This window comes from Drosophila serrata, unplaced genomic scaffold, assembly GCF_035046125.1.
Source record: "Drosophila serrata isolate PLE 108 unplaced genomic scaffold, ASM3504612v1 contig_272, whole genome shotgun sequence".
NCBI lineage: Eukaryota > Metazoa > Arthropoda > Insecta > Diptera > Drosophilidae > Drosophila > Drosophila serrata.
The window spans coordinates 11,673,410-11,693,320 of NW_028257170.1; the positions used below are offsets into that span (position 1 = coordinate 11,673,410).

The 19,911-nt window shown below is 39.7% G+C and overlaps 1 protein-coding gene across 1 annotated transcript in view; it reads right to left on the bottom strand.

The window, feature by feature from the left end:
• Positions 1-19,577, bottom strand: part of LOC110190152 (uncharacterized) — a 74,582-nt gene extending 55,005 nt beyond the window's left edge. The window contains exons 1-2 of the mRNA XM_020960489.2: positions 18,505-19,577; positions 60-333 (exon numbers count right to left, since the gene is read on the bottom strand). Coding sequence (XP_020816148.1) covers positions 60-333 — 274 coding nt within the window. The 5' untranslated portion in view covers positions 18,505-19,577. The remainder of the gene's footprint in view (positions 1-59; positions 334-18,504) is intronic.
• Positions 19,578-19,911: the final 334 nt, after the last annotated feature.

Genomic DNA, 19,911 nt, shown 5'->3' on the forward strand with positions numbered 1-19,911 from the left:
TGCAAAAGGGGTGGGGTGGGAGTGGGAAACGATAACAGCAGCTGGCAGCATTTACTCACCGGAGCAATGTTTGGGCTCATCGCTGCCATCGGCACAATCGCTGCGTCCGTCGCAGTATTTGTCCAGGGGAACGCAAATGGTGCCGCTGTTCCCGCTGCCCTTGCACGAGAACTCGGAGACGCGGCAGGCGAGGCCGAGGGTGGTGGCCAGCAGCAGGACGAGCACCGCCGGCAGGAGGAGCTGCAGCTCCACCAGCCGCTGCAGCTGGGATGATGAAGATGAACCGCACAGCCGATGATGGTAGTGCTTGTGACGTCTCCCCATTCCGGGCATCTGAAAGGGGACGGAAATGGACCGAGGAGGAGAAGATTAGTTGAGTCAACAAATTGTCAGGTGATGTGCTGGAATCAAAGCGGTCCTGTCAACCGGAAAATGAGCTGGCGGTGAGTCGGAGGAAATGACCGCCAGCTGACCTAGATGAGTGGTGCGAACTCGAGCTGACGGGTAATGTCTTTCGGCATCAGGAAGTGCACGAATGACTAAGCAGCCATAAGGAGAGTATCCTTTAAAGTTGGTTGATTCTTATCTGAGCAGATACACTTGGTATCTAAAATACTATAATATACTCTTTATTCTTGCCCCTCAGTGACATTTAAATGCAATTCCATATCAATTCTAATAATATATCCGAGCATTTAGCCTATCCCTTAGCCTGCTTTCTTTTTAATTTATTCCCTTTTCCCCCCAGCTCACTTTCCTCTTTTATCTCTTTGAGCTTTCCCCTGTGGCCTTCTCATTTTTCCGGAATTCCAGCTTAGCCTCCCCAGCTAATTATTTTAGCTTCAGTTGGGATACTTTTCGTTGGCCACTTGTAAGTTGCTGAAAAACAACGGAGTCAGAAGAGGGAAAAAAATGGAAGGAAGGAAGCCTCTCAGATCCAGTCCTTCAGTCCTTCGGTCCCCGAGCAGCAGAAGCTCCCCAGCTAAGTAACTGAAAGTGTCCCGGCTGGCATAATCTTCATTCCTTAACCCTCGCTGACACACATAGTTCCGGGGAGGGAGGTCACAATTATAGCACAAGTCGAGCGGGAAGCATATTGACAAGAGAAAACCCACGAGGGTCTGAATCTCAAGAAAAGGGAGCTGGAAAATAGGGAGCGAAGCGTTATGAGTGTTTTCCCGTTTGGCACGCGTCGCCTTTTCTCATTCCTGCCGCCCCTTTTTCCATCTCCCTTCCTTCTGATTGTCATGCCACATTATTATGCTTTATTTCCGTGTGTCCTCCTCTTCCAGCTTGGTTTATATTAAAAATGTCGGCGCATTTACATATACACTCAGGAAACTAATCTGGAAACGTCCTAAGACCCTTTCACTTTTCGAATTTAAAACATGGAAAATGATTTTAACTTGTTTCTTTCTTTCCCTTATGGGAGACATGTTAGAATGTATTATATTTCAGTCTTGAGGTTGGAATACTTTTACAAACTTGATGAAAATGTTTTGTTGTGTAGAGAGAAAAGAATCCAGAGGAAGTCCCGTCGCCGCTTGAGACGCTGTCTTGGACTTGGAACTTCCTTGCCCTTTTGGTCTTTCTCGGGTTACTGTTATTGTGGCTTTGGCTGCTATCCCGTGTCCTGCGCTGAAGTGTTTACAACACTTCCGGCGCATAATGGAAAACAAAAGGCTTAAAAGGGGATACACAAAGGATTTGAGCAATCAAGTGCGCTTTTGAGCACGCAGACCGATAACAGTTTTCATTTCTTTTCTTTTTTTCTCGCTTTCTTTTTCAGCCGCCCATTTATTTTTTCTGCTTGCACCTGCCATTAAGTTGAGGGCTAAGGCGAAAGGATGCTTTCGCCCTCAGTTTGTTTCAAAGTCATAACAATGCTGAGTTTTCAATATGCTCCGAGAGGAGCCCACACGTATGAGCCATAAAGTCCTCCCATGTGGCAGAGCAGAGAATGGAAAAAAGAGGGCAGAAACGGGGCATAAAACTTCAAGTAGTTGCGTCCAAATGTCTGCACGGTTTTAGCCGAGCCGAGCCGAGCAGCAACAATAAAGCCCCGAGGGGTGGACAGGGGAAAAAAGAATTTCAAGGGGTCTGGCTTTTATGTCTAAAGTTTCAGTTTCACCACACACACAAGCATACACTCGCTCTGGAAAAACGCCATTTAAATTCTACACGAAATGCATCTATGTGCAAAGGGGATTATTCCGGACTCGAGGAATTTTAATTATAAAACTCAACTGGATTTTCCGACAGGCGTCCACAAAAATACGAATATTGTACTGTTAATTCAATGCGTATTCACTTCCTGTTTGATTGAGCTAAAGAATGCCATTACAACCAGCTGGAAATCATGAATAAGGCCACTGTGAGCTGGAAGGATTAAATGCAGAAATAAGGAAGGAGCAGGAGAGAATAGAGACTTGCAGGATAATCGGATGCAGGGTCACGAGGAGAGGCAGGAAAAAACAAGGAAGCAGCTTGTAAGCCATTCCTAAGCCACATGCCAGCAAACAGGCCAACCAAGAAAGCTGGACAAAAAAAACAATGGTAGAAGCTCCAAAGGAGAAACATTGACTGGGAAGCTCCAAACAGAATGAACACAAAATGTAAAATGTATAAAAAAGGAGTTGATGGAGAAGATGTACTACAAATATAACCCATTGACAACTGTTGTGAAAAGAATCTTTGATATTTTTAAAAGTATAATATTTAAATTAGGAAATATTAATGCATGTTAACATACAAACAAGTCTCTGATACTTTTTTTTATTAATTCAAGCAAACATCATTGCACAACTGTTCACAACCTAGTCAGAAGTACTTTTCCTTTCCCTCATCTCAAAGATTCCCATTGTCATTGTAAAGAATTCTTTTACAATTACCGCAATGTGTCACAACTTCCTTTTTGCCATTTCATGCACTGGTCTTCAGGTTCATTTCATTTATGACCAACCACATGGCTGGCAGGGCTAATCCAATCAATGCACTCTCCTGGCTCGCACAATCAAATTCTAGTTACAGCTTCAGGACTTCGCATCCACATTCACATGGCACAATTAGAGGGAAAAGGGAACGAGAAAACTGGAAAACTACATAACAAGGCATTGCAGAGGGGACGACTGACAATCTCTCTGGCTAAAAATTTGCCACAATTGACAAAGAATTTATGCGATGCTTATGAAAGGGCTTTCCAGCTAAGACCCTTTCACCAAATGACAGAGTTTCACTTTTTTTGGGAGGGAACCACGTGCAGGAAAATGGAGGAACCCAATGAAATCGATGGCATTATGTGTCACAGCTGTAAGTAAACGGACTCTAGGTCAGTAAAAGCCAACTAGGATAGATAGAAGCCATGTAGTTTGAACAAAAAAATACCATTCTTTCTTGGGTTTAGCAAGTTAGTAATATAATATTATTTATACAATCATAGATACTTTATTTGCATAAGATACTATATGAAAACATGCCTTTCAGCTCGGAAATTATTGTATTACAATCTAAATACAGAGATTGTTTTTAATTTCCATGAAATTATATAAATGTTCAGCGGAAAAGACAAAAAAAAAATAAAATAATATTTATAATTAAATTAATAAGAAACAGCATCAAAAGCCAACAAGGGCCAACAGGCGACTCCGATGGCCAGAAGGCGTCAAAAAATTAGCATAACAAAGCCATTAACGGAGGCGCAGGGAGTTCCACTGGATTCTGATTTCAAAGGCACAGAAAACAGCGAACGGTGGCAATGACAGAGGCACCAGGCCGAGGGGCAGGAAAAGCTGGGAGGGCTGGAAAATGGAATGCTGGAGCTGCCGGGGAAAACGGCAACACAAACACAAACAGACTACGAATGTCACCCGCAGAGCTGGATACACTCGAAATAAAAACAGTAACTGGAGATTAATAATTTTCTTGAATTAAAAGAATATATATATTTAAAAGTCACAAACATATTCTATACTAATATTTTTTTCTGTTAGTTCATCATATATTTTTTTTTTATTTAATGTTAAGAACAGCTTTAGTTTCAGCTTCTATATGTAAAAAAAAAGCGTATGATCTTTGAATAATAATTTTTTTGAATATTTATAAACATTTTTCAATTGGAAATGGTAAAGTATTTGAAATAAAAACTTGTATTAAAGAAGATTAGTTAACTAGAAGTAAATGTTTTTTAAACCTCGGAAGTTTTGTCTTAGTTTTTCTTCATAAATTAATACTTCCTAATTCCTTTTCTCTAGAGAATAATATTAATAATACCCTTAAAAGTATATTACTAAATTTTTGCAGGAATTAAGATCACCTTGGGAATGCTACGTTTGGTAGATTTTTACAATATAATTTTTAAAATAATACACAGGTTTTGTACAACATTTTCTAGTGTATGCCGCTTTTTGTTGGTTGCCATTTCTCCGCTGGACTTTTTTTTAGTCGCATTCTACGTGCGAAGCTACTTTTTGAGTAATGGCCAAGATTACGCTGCAATGTGGGGGAAATGGGAAATGGCTGGTGGCCGGAGTGCGCGGCGAGCGACTGGGACGGAGGCCAGGGACAAGGATGAGGTCCTGCCGCTTGTCTTCCCACAATTTAAAGTTGGTGTCACGCATCACGCTTCGGTCTAATGAGTCTCGTTTTCTCCTCTCGTTTGCCATTCAGCTTCGTCTGTGGCAATTGCAACGTGATTTGGCCAACGCAGCTCAATCAAGCCAGGAGGAGGACCCAGAGAAAGGTCGAGGAATACGACCGACTATGGGGCGTATGAGTAATATATAATTGGGAATTGGCTAAACCAAGGAAATATATATTTTCTTATCATAATAAACTTTACCAGATTTTTGTGTTCCTTAAATGCTTATTATTCATTTAAATATTTGTAAATAAATACATGTATCATGTATATTCAAAATAACCACATTCACAATTTGAGTAAATTGTAAATTATGTTCTTTACTTTCCTTGTACCCACAATAATTTAATTCTCAGTTTATTTGCACATACTCCTCCCATTTTTATCTCTCAATATTTGTACTATTTCTCATCAACTTGGGAGTAAAAATACCAAAAGTCATGACCATTAAAGTTGGCAAACATAAAACTCTGACGCAGCTCCCTTTTTCGCCACATTAAAAATGTAAACTTAATTTTAAAGCCAAGGCAGCCAGTGGAATGGCGGGAATTTGTAGTTGAAGTTGGAATTGGTAGAAAAGGCGGCAGAGAAGCTGGGAGCTCATACAACTATAATGCCGAATCCCGGAGGTTCCCTTCTTTCCTGCGAAAACATTTCGCATAAAATGCCAAATGCCTTTGGCCCTGCCACACATGTGTGTGTGTGTGTGTGTGTGTGTATGGGTGTGTGTGTGTGGGCGTGGTCGTAAAGCAAGCGATTGTAGCAAAGCTACAAACTGACAACAATGTAGACCGTCGTGGATTTTTATGCCCGGCAAACTGTAAAAAAGGCCGAAACCGACTCGCTACCAAACAAATTGCATATGAGCATTTTGCATTTTCAATTTACATTTTTCGCGCTCCCTATGCCTTGGCTTTTCATTTTCAGATAGAGAAAGAAAAGCGAAGTCTGGCAGCTGGCAAAAGTAAAAATTCACGCTGTCTTTGCATTTAAGTTCCCTTAAAAAGAGAGCGGCGAAAAAGAAAAACCGCAGGGCGTTGAACCCTTGGGCTAAGCTAATACTGCAAACGCATTGGCCTAGGAAAACTGAGAATCTCGAGGTGAGTTCAAGGACTGGCCAGACATTGTCGGTAGCCTTCGGCGCCAGGACTAGACTTTTCTTTGCGTTCGCTTCCTACGAGCTGAGCATAATGAGTTTCATCGTCTTGGAAAACTGCACACACGCACACATCACGCATACGCCCCATTGCACAGTGAACGCTTAAAAGAAAATGTGGGAAATGTACACATTAAAAGTTGTACAAAAATATATATAACATATATTGTAGAAAAATCTATTGGGACTACATATATATATATTTCTAGGCAAGTTCCGGTAGAAGGTAATGAGTGCATTTATTAAATATTTGATGGGTTAAGCAATTATATCATGTATTCTAAGTTACTAAGGGTTATGAGCATTAAAATAGAGTCAGTGTTAAAGTCTTTTCTACCTTTTATAGGCTGAACTTAGCTTTAGTCCACTGAACGCAAAGATATCTAAGATATCTATAGAGATGGCGATGTTAGGGGAACGAGATAGGGCGGCCTGGGCTTTTGCGTTTAATCTTATGAATCTTTGAACATACTTTAGCACTTTGACACTTTTGCCCATCGCCAGCGGCGGTGGCAGTGTATAACCATGGCAAACAGTTTTCGGCCGGCTTTTTAGACTTTGTTAGCAGCGGCAGAGTGCCATTAGTACGTGGTTAGGGGTGTCTCAGGGTCGCCCGGACTGAGGGAGCTCCTTACATGAGAAACGGCTATGGGAGTGTCTCGGATTAATGGCGAAAAAGCTGAGCTCGACGACGTGCTCGAGTGCATAGTTTTCGTTCCTATATGTGATATACTCACCTTTCCAATATTAAACCTATGTGTTGTGTTAATTTCCTGACTTCAGAAGGAGATTTTCTTTAAACTATGACAGTCATGTCCCTTGATAAGACAGATTTCATGTCAATCCATTGTAGTCTTTAAGTTCCACTTGAAGATATTTAATATATTTTCATTGCATGACCACAATGTGTGCCAATGATTCGTTGCAAATTCATTGGCCACGCCCAAAAACACACATTTTAAATGAAAGAAAAACAGCCGTAAACACGTTGCAGGTATTTTAGGGGATTTTGTTTTTGCTCGTTTTTATTTTGCGGTGTGGCATTGCAACTAAATGGAAAATGAAAAATTTATAGAAATTCAAATGCAATGCGAGCTCGAAAGTAAAGCTGGCTTAAAGACCCGCTCTTCGGACGGGTTAGGGAAACAAACTGAAAAAGATACCGAGGGGGCAGGGTGAGAGCTATCAATGGCAGCAGTTGCTACAAAATGCCAAATTTGCATATAAAGTAAAATTGAAAATGCCACTGGGACCGGGCTAAGGCAGAAAACCAAAAGGAGAAAAATCGGGAAAATGGAAGAAAGCTTTCCAAAAGCCGACAAATGCAGTTCCTGACTTGGCCTGAATTTTTCCCCTCCACAATTGCTTTAACCTTTTCGAGGTTTCCCCTCTCTGCCCCTCTGCCTCTCTCTGCGGCGTGTTCCTTAAAAATATTTACATTGATTTGCCTGGCTTTGTCGGCCAGAATTCCACAGCCGCCTTCCACTTTCCGCTCTGCGTTCAAATATAAATTGCCGGCATTTTACATTTGATAGGCAGACTTGCGAAAATGCGCGTCACGTACACTGAGCGAATAGGGGGGCACGTGGATGAGCCCGAGTCAAAAAACCAACAGAGGCCACAAATCACAAGCCAACTAAAGCTAAAGCCTGCTTCTGGATCCTAGAGTTGATAGCGTGATTTTTGATTTAGAATACAAATAATATACTCTCACGTATTGCATTCAAATTGTAATTATTATAAGGAACAGAAATATATGTATAATATTGAGTTCTTTATTTTTGGTACGTTATGTTATGATGTATTTTTATAAAACGAATAAATGTCAATAGCAAAACATTTAATTTCTTTATCAAGAAGGTATACTTGGTAAATTAAGAACATAAGACTTAAGATTTTACTCCTGTATAAATAGATCGAAATTAGAGCTTTACTAAGAGTTTTCCGAATCGTAAACTAAAACACTTAATTGGCCTCACGCGGCCATCTCTGCATTGCCGCCTCACGCGCATTGCCGTGAACTATTTTCCTGTACTTTTTTGGGTTTTTTCGTTCTGCCGCTTTGGGTTGCAATGGTACAGGTAAACCAGGTAAACGCCGCCGGGGAGCGAGTACTCCTGGCCACGGCCTAACTGATACAAATTTGTTACACGTACATCTGCGGGGGCGGCTAGAGATACGGCCGAGCCGCGTACGTGTGTTCGTTAGCCTAAAATCCGCGTGGCCTAAACACTCAGCCCCCGCCCCCGCCCCGCTCCCTAGTCCGTGTCCTGTCGGGCTAAAAACTAATTCGAAATTCATGGGCTCGATTTGCATTTTTGATTACTTGGAATACACTACACTACACGCAGCCACGACTAGCTGAACTATGAGGATCCACTAGCTCCCATTGTCTTGGAGCAAAAGTGGGATACATGCCACCAAGCCACGGATGTACTATGTGTAGTATATGTGCCATGTGTATGCTCAGGTGGGTGAAAAGGTGTGATATTTATATTTACCAAACGAAAATTGTACGACTTTGGGGACTTTGGGACATTGGTGGGGGTTTTTTGCTAGTTTTAAGTAATTGGGCGCCGTTTTATGGCACACACACACGCACACAGAGGCAGAAATACACTTGGGGCGCATGGCAAAAAACACATAAATATTAAAATAAAATTATAATGTATGCGTTATGGTTTAATTGGTTGCAGTAAAACGTGTCTCTTTTTCTTCTTTTTCTCCTGTGTGCTGCATTTCGGTGGCTTTAATTAAAAGCCTGTGTAGGCAGCCAGGGGGGGAGGGAGGAGTTGCAAAGCCCAAAGACTGGGGGAAGCTGGGGGACTGTCATAAAACAGAGACCGTAAAATGTGCATAACTAGTTTGAGGGAATGTTTTTTTCTGCTCTTAATTTAATGGGTGGAGGAAATTAAAGTTTATTACTTTGTTAGCATGCTTTTTAATATAGCTTCAGCCATAAATCTGCAGCAATTATTTTGATAAATACATTTTTTACAACTTTATTTTATTACTTTATTTTTAATTTCCACAAAAGAATTTAAAATTTAACATAAAATTATAGTGGTGCTTATAAATCAATAAATCTTTATTAATTTATGTTGTGAAACCCAGTATCCCGATTTTCGTAGTATGATGAAGCTGCCTTTTTCAAACTTTCTATGAAGAGACCAATGCCCTTTTGCGTGAATTAGATTCATTGAGGCTAGTCAGTTGCAAATGAATTTTTTAACTGAATACAGCTCTCGCCTTTCTTTCCTTATCCAGGATTCTGCAGTCACCCCCAATACAGAGATTGGTCCTTTGAGCCGGGTTATTTTATTTGAAATAAAGTCAAACTTTCAATAATGTAAATTTATGTATTTTATAATAAATGATATATAAATAGGTAAGTAAAGTCAACCCTTCTTATATTCATACATTTTAATTTCCCGTGTCAGTCTCACACTTTAACAAACACAAAGCACCAGTCACTAATTTGCCAATTTATCCCAAATAAGCTGGGAAATAAGCAACGGCATGCAGAGTTGGGATAATTCCAGTCCCATTTTCCCAGATTTCCACCTCCAATTAAGAGGCCCGAAATCCACCCCATCCGACTAATGGATACAGCCCATTTGTAGCCTTTTTCCTCATACCTTCATTAGGACACTTTGCCTGGCTGTCACCTGCGGCCAAGAAACTAGCAATTCCATTGCATAACAGCATGAAAATGTGCTAATTTGTTTAGTCAACGCCACTTTCCAACTGCTCTAATGCTGACAAATAACTATAATAATGGCACAGTTGCAGTAACAACTATTCGGAGTGTTGCGACAAAACTTTCAAATATGCTGAGCCCAACTCAGGGAATTGTTCTGTTTGGGCCTCGGAATGGGTTGGATCCCCATTGTCATTGCCGTTGATGGCGTTGATTGTCTACGTGTTTGCGTGTCACCCGAACATTACGGCCAGAAATGTCAGCCGGCCACGAAGGCAGCTCTTCAGCACCTCAGCTCACCTGCGAGCCGAATGACTTAATTAGTCAAAAATTTTGGCAATGTCTTGCACCTAAATAAACTGTATTAAACTAATGAACAAACACTAGGGGAAAAGGTGTCATCTTAACATTCTTTATTCCTAATATTCAAAATAATCTACACAGCTAATTAAGCCAGCAAAGAAAGTGTCGTCCCGAGATGTGGCATCCAATAAATTACATAATCAGCATAGGTCTTTTTCCTGTTGATTTTTCATTATGTCAGCCTGCTCAGTATGTGTTTCGAAGCCTTTTCCCTTTCCATTCCGTGGGACGTGCACACGTGCCTGCCAACTGCCGGGCCATCTTTTCTAATCAATGACCCTTATCACCCTGTCGTTGGTGGCTTTAATTAAAGTTCAAACTGTCAGACGGCAGCGACTGAATCGAACGGACGTAAATTGAATTTTAATGTGCGTATACGGTATATTTCCTCGGCTTTTCCAGTTTTCCCGCCTTTAATGCAATCAATAGACGACGGAGCAGAGCTCAACTTAGCCCACATTGCTCAGAACAGTGAGCTCTGAAGCAGCCACTTGACAAGCAGTTGCCTGCGGGACGAGAAAGGGGGAAAATGCGGCAAAAGCGCTGGGAAATGCGGAAAAGCGAGAAAGAGAGAGCGGAGCAAGGAGCGAACGGCGACGTCCTCAATTTCTCCATTTTTGTCTTCGCCTGCTTTTTGTTGTACTCTGTGGCCTAGTTTTCGGGGAGCATGCAATCAAAGCGGTATTGGCGCCTATTAGAAAATAAAAATTCCCCTCAGAGGCGGCAAGTTGGAGAAAGTGGCGAAAGGGGAGTTTGTAATTGGGTGAGGGCATAAATTTCCATGGACCATTTATGAAAAGCTTTTATGGGGCTTTAGAAAGAAAGCGGTACACCTGGAACAGTGATTGATTAATATATTTGGAAATATTATTAAGCAAGTAAAATACATAACAGAAATAGGCATAAGCTCTTGGTTATTTACAATTGAAATTTGTAATTTAATTTATTATATATAATAAGTATTTCAAACTGTTTATTAGCTTATAGAACTTATAGAAATATTTTTTGAAATTTTTACCAAATGTCCAAAAGAATTTTAACAGGTTTTAAAGTTTTATTTCTATTGATTTAAACCCAAACATGTCCCCATTTAGAAACCCAAAAAATGTGCCTGATATTCAGGTGGAGATTTAAATCTATTTTTCCACTAAATTTCAAATATTCAAAATAAATATATGTATAAGTGGAATATGTATTCAATTCATAAATGGCTTGGCAAGCACTGAGCTGGCTCGATGTTTGATATCCACTTGTTTCAGTTTGCAACATGGCCCTGTACTCTTGGCCCGGCGCGTGTTTATTGTGAACTTTTTGGTATTTATTGGCACTTGATTTTCTGTGGCCAGTAATTGAGTGCGTCACGTCTCTCGTTTTTTCATTTGTCTGGGCCCGGGCTGTCAAAGCTTTTGCAAAGTTTTATCTTGGCAATTTATTTGGGTTTTATGCAAATCAAATTACGCCAAACAACAAATTCATAAAAACAGTTTCATATTTACTCTGCGGCTCTGAGGCATATTCAATTTAAATGCTAAAATACCTTTAAACGAGCTCATGTGCAGTTTCATGTATATTATATACATACATTTATACAAAGCTCAGTTTTTAAATTAATTGATGGCGTTTTTGTGACAGCCAGAAGTCGAGAACGATAGATAAAAGTTGCAACCAGTGGGACAGGTCAAATATTATAGATATGGAATATAGATTGGTTAAACAATTAGATTTTCAAACCGCTTAAGCTTGAGTCCTACAAATTATAAAGAACATAATTTGCGATTTACTAATGAAACAACATTCACTTTTTCGAACCTCTTGCTGTTACAATTTGCCTGGTCTGGCATCAAGTAATACAAATTGTGACAGGATCTTTTGATTTCCACTCTGGAAAACTTTTAAATTAGCTGCTGAGCTGTAAAAACAAGACTAGACACGAAAAAGCAATTGCTGCGACCAAGAAAATTCGATTCCGAACCAACTTTGTCTGCAAATGGGGAACTTGGCCTGTCATGTGCGGCGAAATATAGCAATCTGCAGGAATATTTTTAAGGCAAGTCGGAATATTTTCTCATTTCGCATTTACTGCGGCTCCGGCAAACATTTTCCTCCTCCCGTTGCATATGCAGAGTGAAACTAAATGGCGTGTAACAAGCTCCGAGCAAGAAAAACAATAAACTTCTGCTAGGGTTTTCCTTCCCAGATATGAGGGAACTGCAAAAGTCTTTTGAGCAGAAGAGCGAAAAAATTGAAAAGATATTAAAGACTGGCGCCAAGAGTTGATCAAATTGATGCTTGGCTTTTGGGACAGCGGCCAAAAGCGATGGCCCAGCAAAGAAAATGCTGCGAAACTTGTAAACTTTGGCAACAACAAATGGAAATAAACTGAAATAGAAAAGCAGAAAACGAAATGGCATGTGAGTGGAAAAACCACGGAGTCGGAGCCCGGCTCGGAGGTCCTTGCATTCCTTCCCCGGCTCACGCAAACAGAGCGCAACGGACACGTAGACACGGAGAGCCTTCTACGTTGGTAGAACTTACATCTCTCCGAGCGAAAAAAGGGGGCGTGGCAGGGCCATAACAGCCAACAAACAACAGCTCTCTTGGGCCTGCCACTGGCACAGTTCAATTTCGTTTTAGAGCGAAATCAAACAGAAAACAAAAGGAATCGAGGCAAGCTTGAGAAGAAAAACGAAACTTGCCAGAAAAGGCTGTCATCGATTTAATCAGGACAAAGTTTTATTTATATTATTCCCCTACAGATTGTTCACTTGTTTTTCTTCGGGTAATTGCGGCCAAGCTGACAGAGTGAAAATGGAGCTGGTGAGAAAAATGGTTGACTTTTTGGTTAAGGACTTTGAATAGTTTCCTATAATTTACTTAATAAATCTGAATATTTCGAAACATCTCTTTTTTTTGGTATGTAATTCGAAGATTATCTGACTTAAATAAGGAGCATCTACTATGCTCAATTTATACTCTATTGAAATGCAGCGAAATACATATTCATTTATAAAAATTAACAATTCATTTGACCAACACCTTCATCATATTTTGTTAGCTTAGCCTTAGCATTCCCAGATACTTTGTGTATTATTTTCAATGAGGAAATAATAACTTCTTATACTGACAAATGAACAATGCAAAATTGCAATGGTTTTACGAACAAGAACCCTTATTTATTTGCAAATTCTGTTGCAGTGACTTTCAAGTTCTATTCAGTATTTAATAAAAGTAAAGGAGCAAGAAGACCAAGCTTCAGTTCTCCATTGGCCAAGTCAGGCTGCCGTCCAAAACTTTGCATAATTGGCAACAGCAACTTGACACGAAGCCACTTGACGACGGACCCTCAAACTTTGTTCCCCTTCTCCGAATTCCCTGCAAATTTAATGCATCCGTTCGGTGAACGAAGTCCAAATGAAATACGCTCCTAATTAGTGGCGACCCTGTGCCCGATTCAATTTCATTTTTTATTTCGCCCGCGCCTCTCACAAAGGCCAAACAAAACGAGAAATTTAATTATTTATGAAAACATGGAAGGCAGCAGCGGCAGCACGGCTCCTCAAAAAACATTTTTCATTAGAGCCGAGAGTTAACCCCCCTCGAAAAAGGGAAAAGGGAAGCCCAGCACAATGTAATTGCCGGGCTAAACCCAAACAGAAACCAACTTTGACCGACTACGGCCTGACCACCATTGTGGCCTTGAGCGACTGCAAAAAGGCCAAGCCGCGGCGGGTCGTTTGCTGCGAAATGGGGGTTAAACTCATATGTAATTTGCCTTTGCCCAGCCAGTTCCGAGTTCCGAGTTCCATTTTCATCATGCAATGCAAAGGCAAACAGCGGTACTAACCGTTCTATATCGTGTATTATGTTATACGGCCGCGATATATATTAAGCCCGTACACGCGAGAGGGCCAAGAGCAGCGAAAATGGCCCGGAGAAGAGTTTGCTAAAAAGGAGGGAGCCATAAAACATCCGGCGGAGGGGAAAAGTCAAAGTGAAAGTATCACGGAAACCCCGAATAAAATGTCGGTCGCATTATGGTAATTTATATTTGATATGTTGGCCAGCAAATGGAAACCGGTTCCGCATTTGGATAACGGTGTGATACATATGTCTGGTACTTAAATTTGATTGATGTTATAGAGGATATTCGTGTCCATAATGGGTTTGGGATCTGAATTCCTATCGATTTCGCATTGTGCGAATGCGAAAGTGCTATTAAAATGGCCTACTTTTTCTTCTTTAGTATGCAACAATATGGATTCGATATTTTTTTCGTTTTTAATTTGTGGCCGAAGGTAAATTCTTTTGTTTTTTCTTACTAAACTAAATTACATTTAGCGCTAGCTATAGGATCAGTAAGGCATAATTACCATAATTTATTTATTCCACTCCACAGTAATGTATTCTCTCATTCTTTAGATGTCTATCTGAAATTTAACGATAATCAAACTACATTTTCAATTCAGTTTTATCTTCGGTCAAAATTGTATAAGTTAATAAAATAATATAAATGTTGTGTACACTAATAACTAATTTCCACTAAAGTATCATATAAACATTTACAAAGTAAAATCACCTAATATTATTACTTTTACGGAACATTAATATTATTATTAAGCCTACACGAAAAATTAGGTCAAATTAAGTTAGGAAACCTAACATTTATTCAAATCCAACCTATAATCTGTTGTTTTGCCATATATTTATATAAGATGCATTTTATTTAAGAGTCATAAGATAAAATTACTATCGTATGAGTACTTTAAAAGTAACGTGAGTATGAGTATTAAGTATTTATTTCAAATAGTTATTTTTTCTTGTATAGAAATTCTGAAATAACTAAATGTTCACTAAATCACTTGTGTGTTACGCATAAAATCCACTCGTAATGAAATCCCGACTTTACAACTCACAGCCAAGGCTGAAAAAAAACAGTGTTGGCTTAACAATTTACATTACAATATCATGTTATATTGTGTTCTCAAACAAGATGAGGCTAAATGCCAATAAAACCAGCTTTCAACCAAGTTTTTTTGTTTCCCGTTTTTTGTATTCCACTGGCCTTGTGTATCCTTTTTCATCCTGTGTGTGTGGCTATCCTTTGCAGCCCTCATGTATCTATGCATGCAAAATGCCCATTTTGGTTGTTGGCTAAATGTTGCTTTTTTTCGCTGGCTTTTTATTTTTACTTTGTTTTTTGTAGGGACCCCGTTTAGCCTTCAACTCTGGCCGCTGTGGGTTATTGATTTTCGGGGCTTCCTAGTAGTTTCGGCACAAGGTTTTTAATATTTAAACACTGGTCGCGCCCTCTCTCTCGCCGGACGAGTCCTGTCTCTGTTGCGCAAACACAATTCGGAAATGACCCAAAAATGCTTAAATCTCAATAAAAGGGCATTTTGACTTGAACTGTCAGTCGGTGAGTAAGGCGAAGGGCTTTCTGGGTCGATGTGACGGGTCGTCGGGCACCGAGTCCGCCGGAATTGGACGGGGATATATGTGCTATGTCCTACGAGTGTGTGTATGTTGGCCTGGCCTGTTGTTTTTAGTCGTCAACAGTTTCTATGCCAAGTACTCGCACACTCACCGCCACACTCGCAGTCCGTTGTTCCCTCAGCAAAGTGAAATTGTGTTAAAAATCGCATTCCTTTCTCTATTTCTGTGCAGCGGAAATTGAAAATAGCGTCGCGTTGTGTGCCACTCTCGTCCTTGTTTTTCCAGTTGCAGTGCGAAATGCTCATATGGCATGAAAATTTAATTGGAGTAAAATGCTGCTGCGCAACTCTCAAAAACTAGTTAGCGAAGGCAAAAACGAAAAAGGAAAGCGCAGGAAAAAAGCGAGGAAAACTAGCACATAAATCAGCGAGAGTTTCCGCTTTTCCACCGCCACCTTTCGCCCCTTTTTACTTTTTCCCCGAGTTTCGAGATTGAAATGTGCATATGGCATTAGCTTTAAATATAGAAGAAGCTTATATAAATAACATGAATCTTGTGTGTGCGGCCAAGTGGTAACGAAAATGTTTATTAGTCATGGAAATGGAGTTGTTTTTTTTTTTTTTTTGTTGGAACTAAAAATAGAATATTACATTTTGGTATCCTATTCCAATGCTACGAAACTGTAGCCATTTTAACGGAAATAAAAGCAAACATAGCGTAATATAATTTGTGGTTTTAATTTACTTATTAAAAATTACGTGGGACTTTTAACTTCTTGCGCCTTAATATCAAGAATTTTCAAAAGTGTTTGAATTTACTAAAATCCCACTTTCTGAGACATTTTTTAGCCAGAGTTTCCTTAAAGTGTTTCAAGATCTATTTTGAAGTAACTCATGCCTGAAAACTTTTTAATTACGATTTTTTATATACTTAGTAAAGAGAATGTAAGTTAATCTATAACAATTTTATAAATAACCTTGAATTTACCTCAAGGCACTATAATAGCTCTACGGGTGCTCATTCGTAGCTAAAAAGTATAATTCCAAAGTATTTAAGAAGTCTTCTGTTTGTTGTTTGCTTCATCTTTATGTAAGAATAATGTTCAAATAAAAATATTAGAAAAGTCACAGCGTAACTCAATTCATTTAAGTACTTCCTAACATTTGGTTTTTCAAATTAAGCACTTTTATTTTTTCACCAACAAACCACACACAAATTCTAGGAACGCCTAAAAGGCAGCAACCTATTTATGATGGCCAGCGCAGGGAGTTCGGCATAAAATGTAACGATATTCCAGTTGAAGCCAAAATAAACACTTAATTTATGCAGGAAGAACTATTTTGGCCTGGCTTTCGAGTGAGTGTCCTATGGTCGCCTGCGGGGTGCATTTGCTGATAAATCAGAGCCCGCAAAAAGTCTTTGACACTGCACTCGGCCATGGTCGAGTGGCTGTCGAAGAACTACCTCTGCCTCCATGGCCACGCCCATTTTCGGTACTTTTATGTCTGCCCATGCACTTAGAGAAAATGTCAACAAAAACAAATATACTAAAAAAACGAAAAAGTATTTGTGGTTCTTTTTGCATTCATTTAATTTAGATTTTTTATTTCCAAATAATAAAAGATTGAAATCATTTTAATTTTAATACAATTTTTCAGAGCTAAAAAAAAGTTATTTTTATCGATTATACTGGACAATAAATACACTTTCCAAACTAAATTGTTTATAAGTCTAGTAATTTATTTATTATTATTTAGATACCAAAATGAATATCCTGAGTTCAGATTTATATTTTATAATAACCAGAAACCCAAAATTCCAATCGATAAGATGGTTAACCTTTTTCTCCGTGTTATTCTCAGGAGAGAGTCTGAAACAAAAAACACGTAAAACTCACACATTTTATGCTGACATCAGCTGTTTTGGCTAGAGCTTACGGCTTAGATTTCAGCTCTGACCTCGTTTTCGCCGGGCCCACAAGTCAAAGTAACAAGCAAGTATAAAAACACAAAAAGTAGGGAAAACCAAACAAAGTACAATCGAAAAAAATACCAGAAGACAACAGAGGAATATGTTGTCCGATGGGCAAATATTTGTCGTAATGCGTACAGCAAACAGAGTGCCGGAGATGATGGAAATATATTTGGGGAAATGTCTCCGAGAGGCAAAGTCATAATGCATAACTCATACGCCACGTGGGCGGGGCAATCCCCTCGATATGGGGTGCTGTTTTCCCTCCTTTTTCTTGTACTTGTGCGATGACAAAGTTAAAAAAGGGCGCATGTAGATAGCGCCTAATGGGACGTCATCAACAATCTTTAAACCGAAATTAACTTGATTCGAGTTGAGCCAACATTGATAAGCTGCAAAGTTACTCGACTTGCGTATATCAAATATTAACGTTTTTAGATGAACTTTGCTGATGGTTTTACTCAAGAATGTTTTAAAAGAAGTTTTATAAAGAAGCATCCATTATTCCCTCTTGAAACTCAACCAAAAGTGCATTCGTTCTCTGTTAAATAATTTAACTTTTATTCAAAATAATCCAGGCAAAGAAGAAACGCATTTTAAGGTCTTAAATGCTCGTTAGCATTTAGTTATAAGTTTAAATATATTTCAACACAAACTCCGATTACTTTGTTCTTGCCAAAAGTTATGTGGACACTCAATTCGATTAAGTACAAGTATTAAGAATAAAGAACAATGCACAAAAGTCATATTTTCATTACTTAAGCACTCGAGAGCGAAAATCTGTGGCCCGACCTGCCTCAAAGTTCCCTTTCGGAGGCCTACCTGTAAATGCAGTCGCGCAGGAACATGGCGACAAATAATAGACAAAGGCCAAAAACTATGTCAGGCGCCCACAAAAATACCCAATACAAAAATAATCCAACAGTTGATACTCGGTTCGTTGTCCTACAAACAGAATAGCGAAGAAGGAAGGACCTGCGACAAGAGGCTGCCTGCAGACTTGTCTTTGTAGCCGGCTTAAGGACCGCTCTCCCTCCTCAGATGTCCCCCTGTATGTGGTATATAATGTATCCGTGTGTGTCTAAAACCGAGAGATAAGCTTGCGGTGCACACACACACTAAGAATGGATGGCATCCTCGGCAGGATTACCTCCTTTCCACACCGAATTCTCCCCTCACTTTTACACGAAACACGCAAGGAATATTCGATTTTCGTTTGTCAGTCTGGGGTTGAATTGGGCTTACTTTAATTTCGCTGTCTTGGTGAACGGCTGATGACTTTAAAGTGCCTGCAAAGGGGTTTTGTTTGCTTTTACTATTATTATTGTTTGTTTGCTTTTTTTATGCGTCGTAGATCCTTATGTTTTTGTGGGTGACATGGGGCGACGTCGACCTTGACTGTCAGCTGCACACATTTCACTGCTCGAGCCTCAGAGAAGAGGCTGCCCTTTAAACTTTCACTGTTTTATCGGCATTTCCTTTTCGATTTTCCTTTTTGTTTGAATGTGGCTTTGCTGCTGCTGCTGCTGCTGGGCAATCAATAAAACAACACTTCGCACACGTTGCGTATACGTAACGACAGACTGCTGATTTGGCACAATTATTGCTGCATCGGCGAGAAACACACGCACACTCAGCACTGGAGTATATGAAGATACTCATTTATTTGAACAGCGGAATTTTTAAATTTTTTATTGTGTGCTGCTTACATATTTATGAACTTTTTTTCTGTGAATTAAATCGCGCTCGGGCCACTGTTATGGTTGCGCGCTGAGATTCTGCACGTAACGCGTCCTTGTTCCAACTGCTGACGTTCGAACGCAATGACTTGGCCACAAACTCGGAATCCTGGACGCCCCGAAAGGCTGGTCGAAAAGTGAGCTTTTCACCCATCGGAGAGCTCTCTCTCTTCTCGTCGCTTTTCACTCTTCTCTGGCTTCCATTCAGCGCATTTTCTGCGCCTGCCCATTGCTGATTTTCCCTCTGTGCTCTGTTTTTCCTGCACGTGCTCCCCTTTTTTCGCCTCTCGCTTTGGATTCTTCACGTTTTTGTTTTGTTTTCGCCATTCGTCGTTAGGCAAGGTTAACAAAAACAAAGCCCTCTCTGTCTGTGTGAGCGCACACACACCCCTGCCCGAGTGTGTGTGTCTGGGCGCCAACATTCCAAAACATCTGATTGCTGTCAAAAAATGTAGCTTGTGTCGGGGATTCGGTTGGACATGCGCATTTTTGGGACAGCATTGTAGTCCTTGGCTTCAGGTTGTCGCTCTACGTAATGTGGGAGGATGTGTGGCAGGACATTGAGTTGGGATCAAGCAAAAAAAAAAACACACACACACACATAATATATGTTCTATATTTATATACATCAGTTAAATAGAGCAATATAGAGCCGTCAATACCTGTCAAACGGACAAAAGGTCTGTAAATAAAGTATGAACTTATGTTATCTTCATTATTATCTCTCATTTAAAATACTAAAATATTTATAAAATAGAAATGAAATACGGGATTATTTTTGAATACTTATTTTAAAATTGTTCAAAAGTATAAAATCATTTGCCTTTATGAGCCAATTCGGTTTTGTAAGGTCTACAGATTATCGATACCTACCCAAAAAAAAGAGGTTTGCATGGATCAAATCCTGATATAA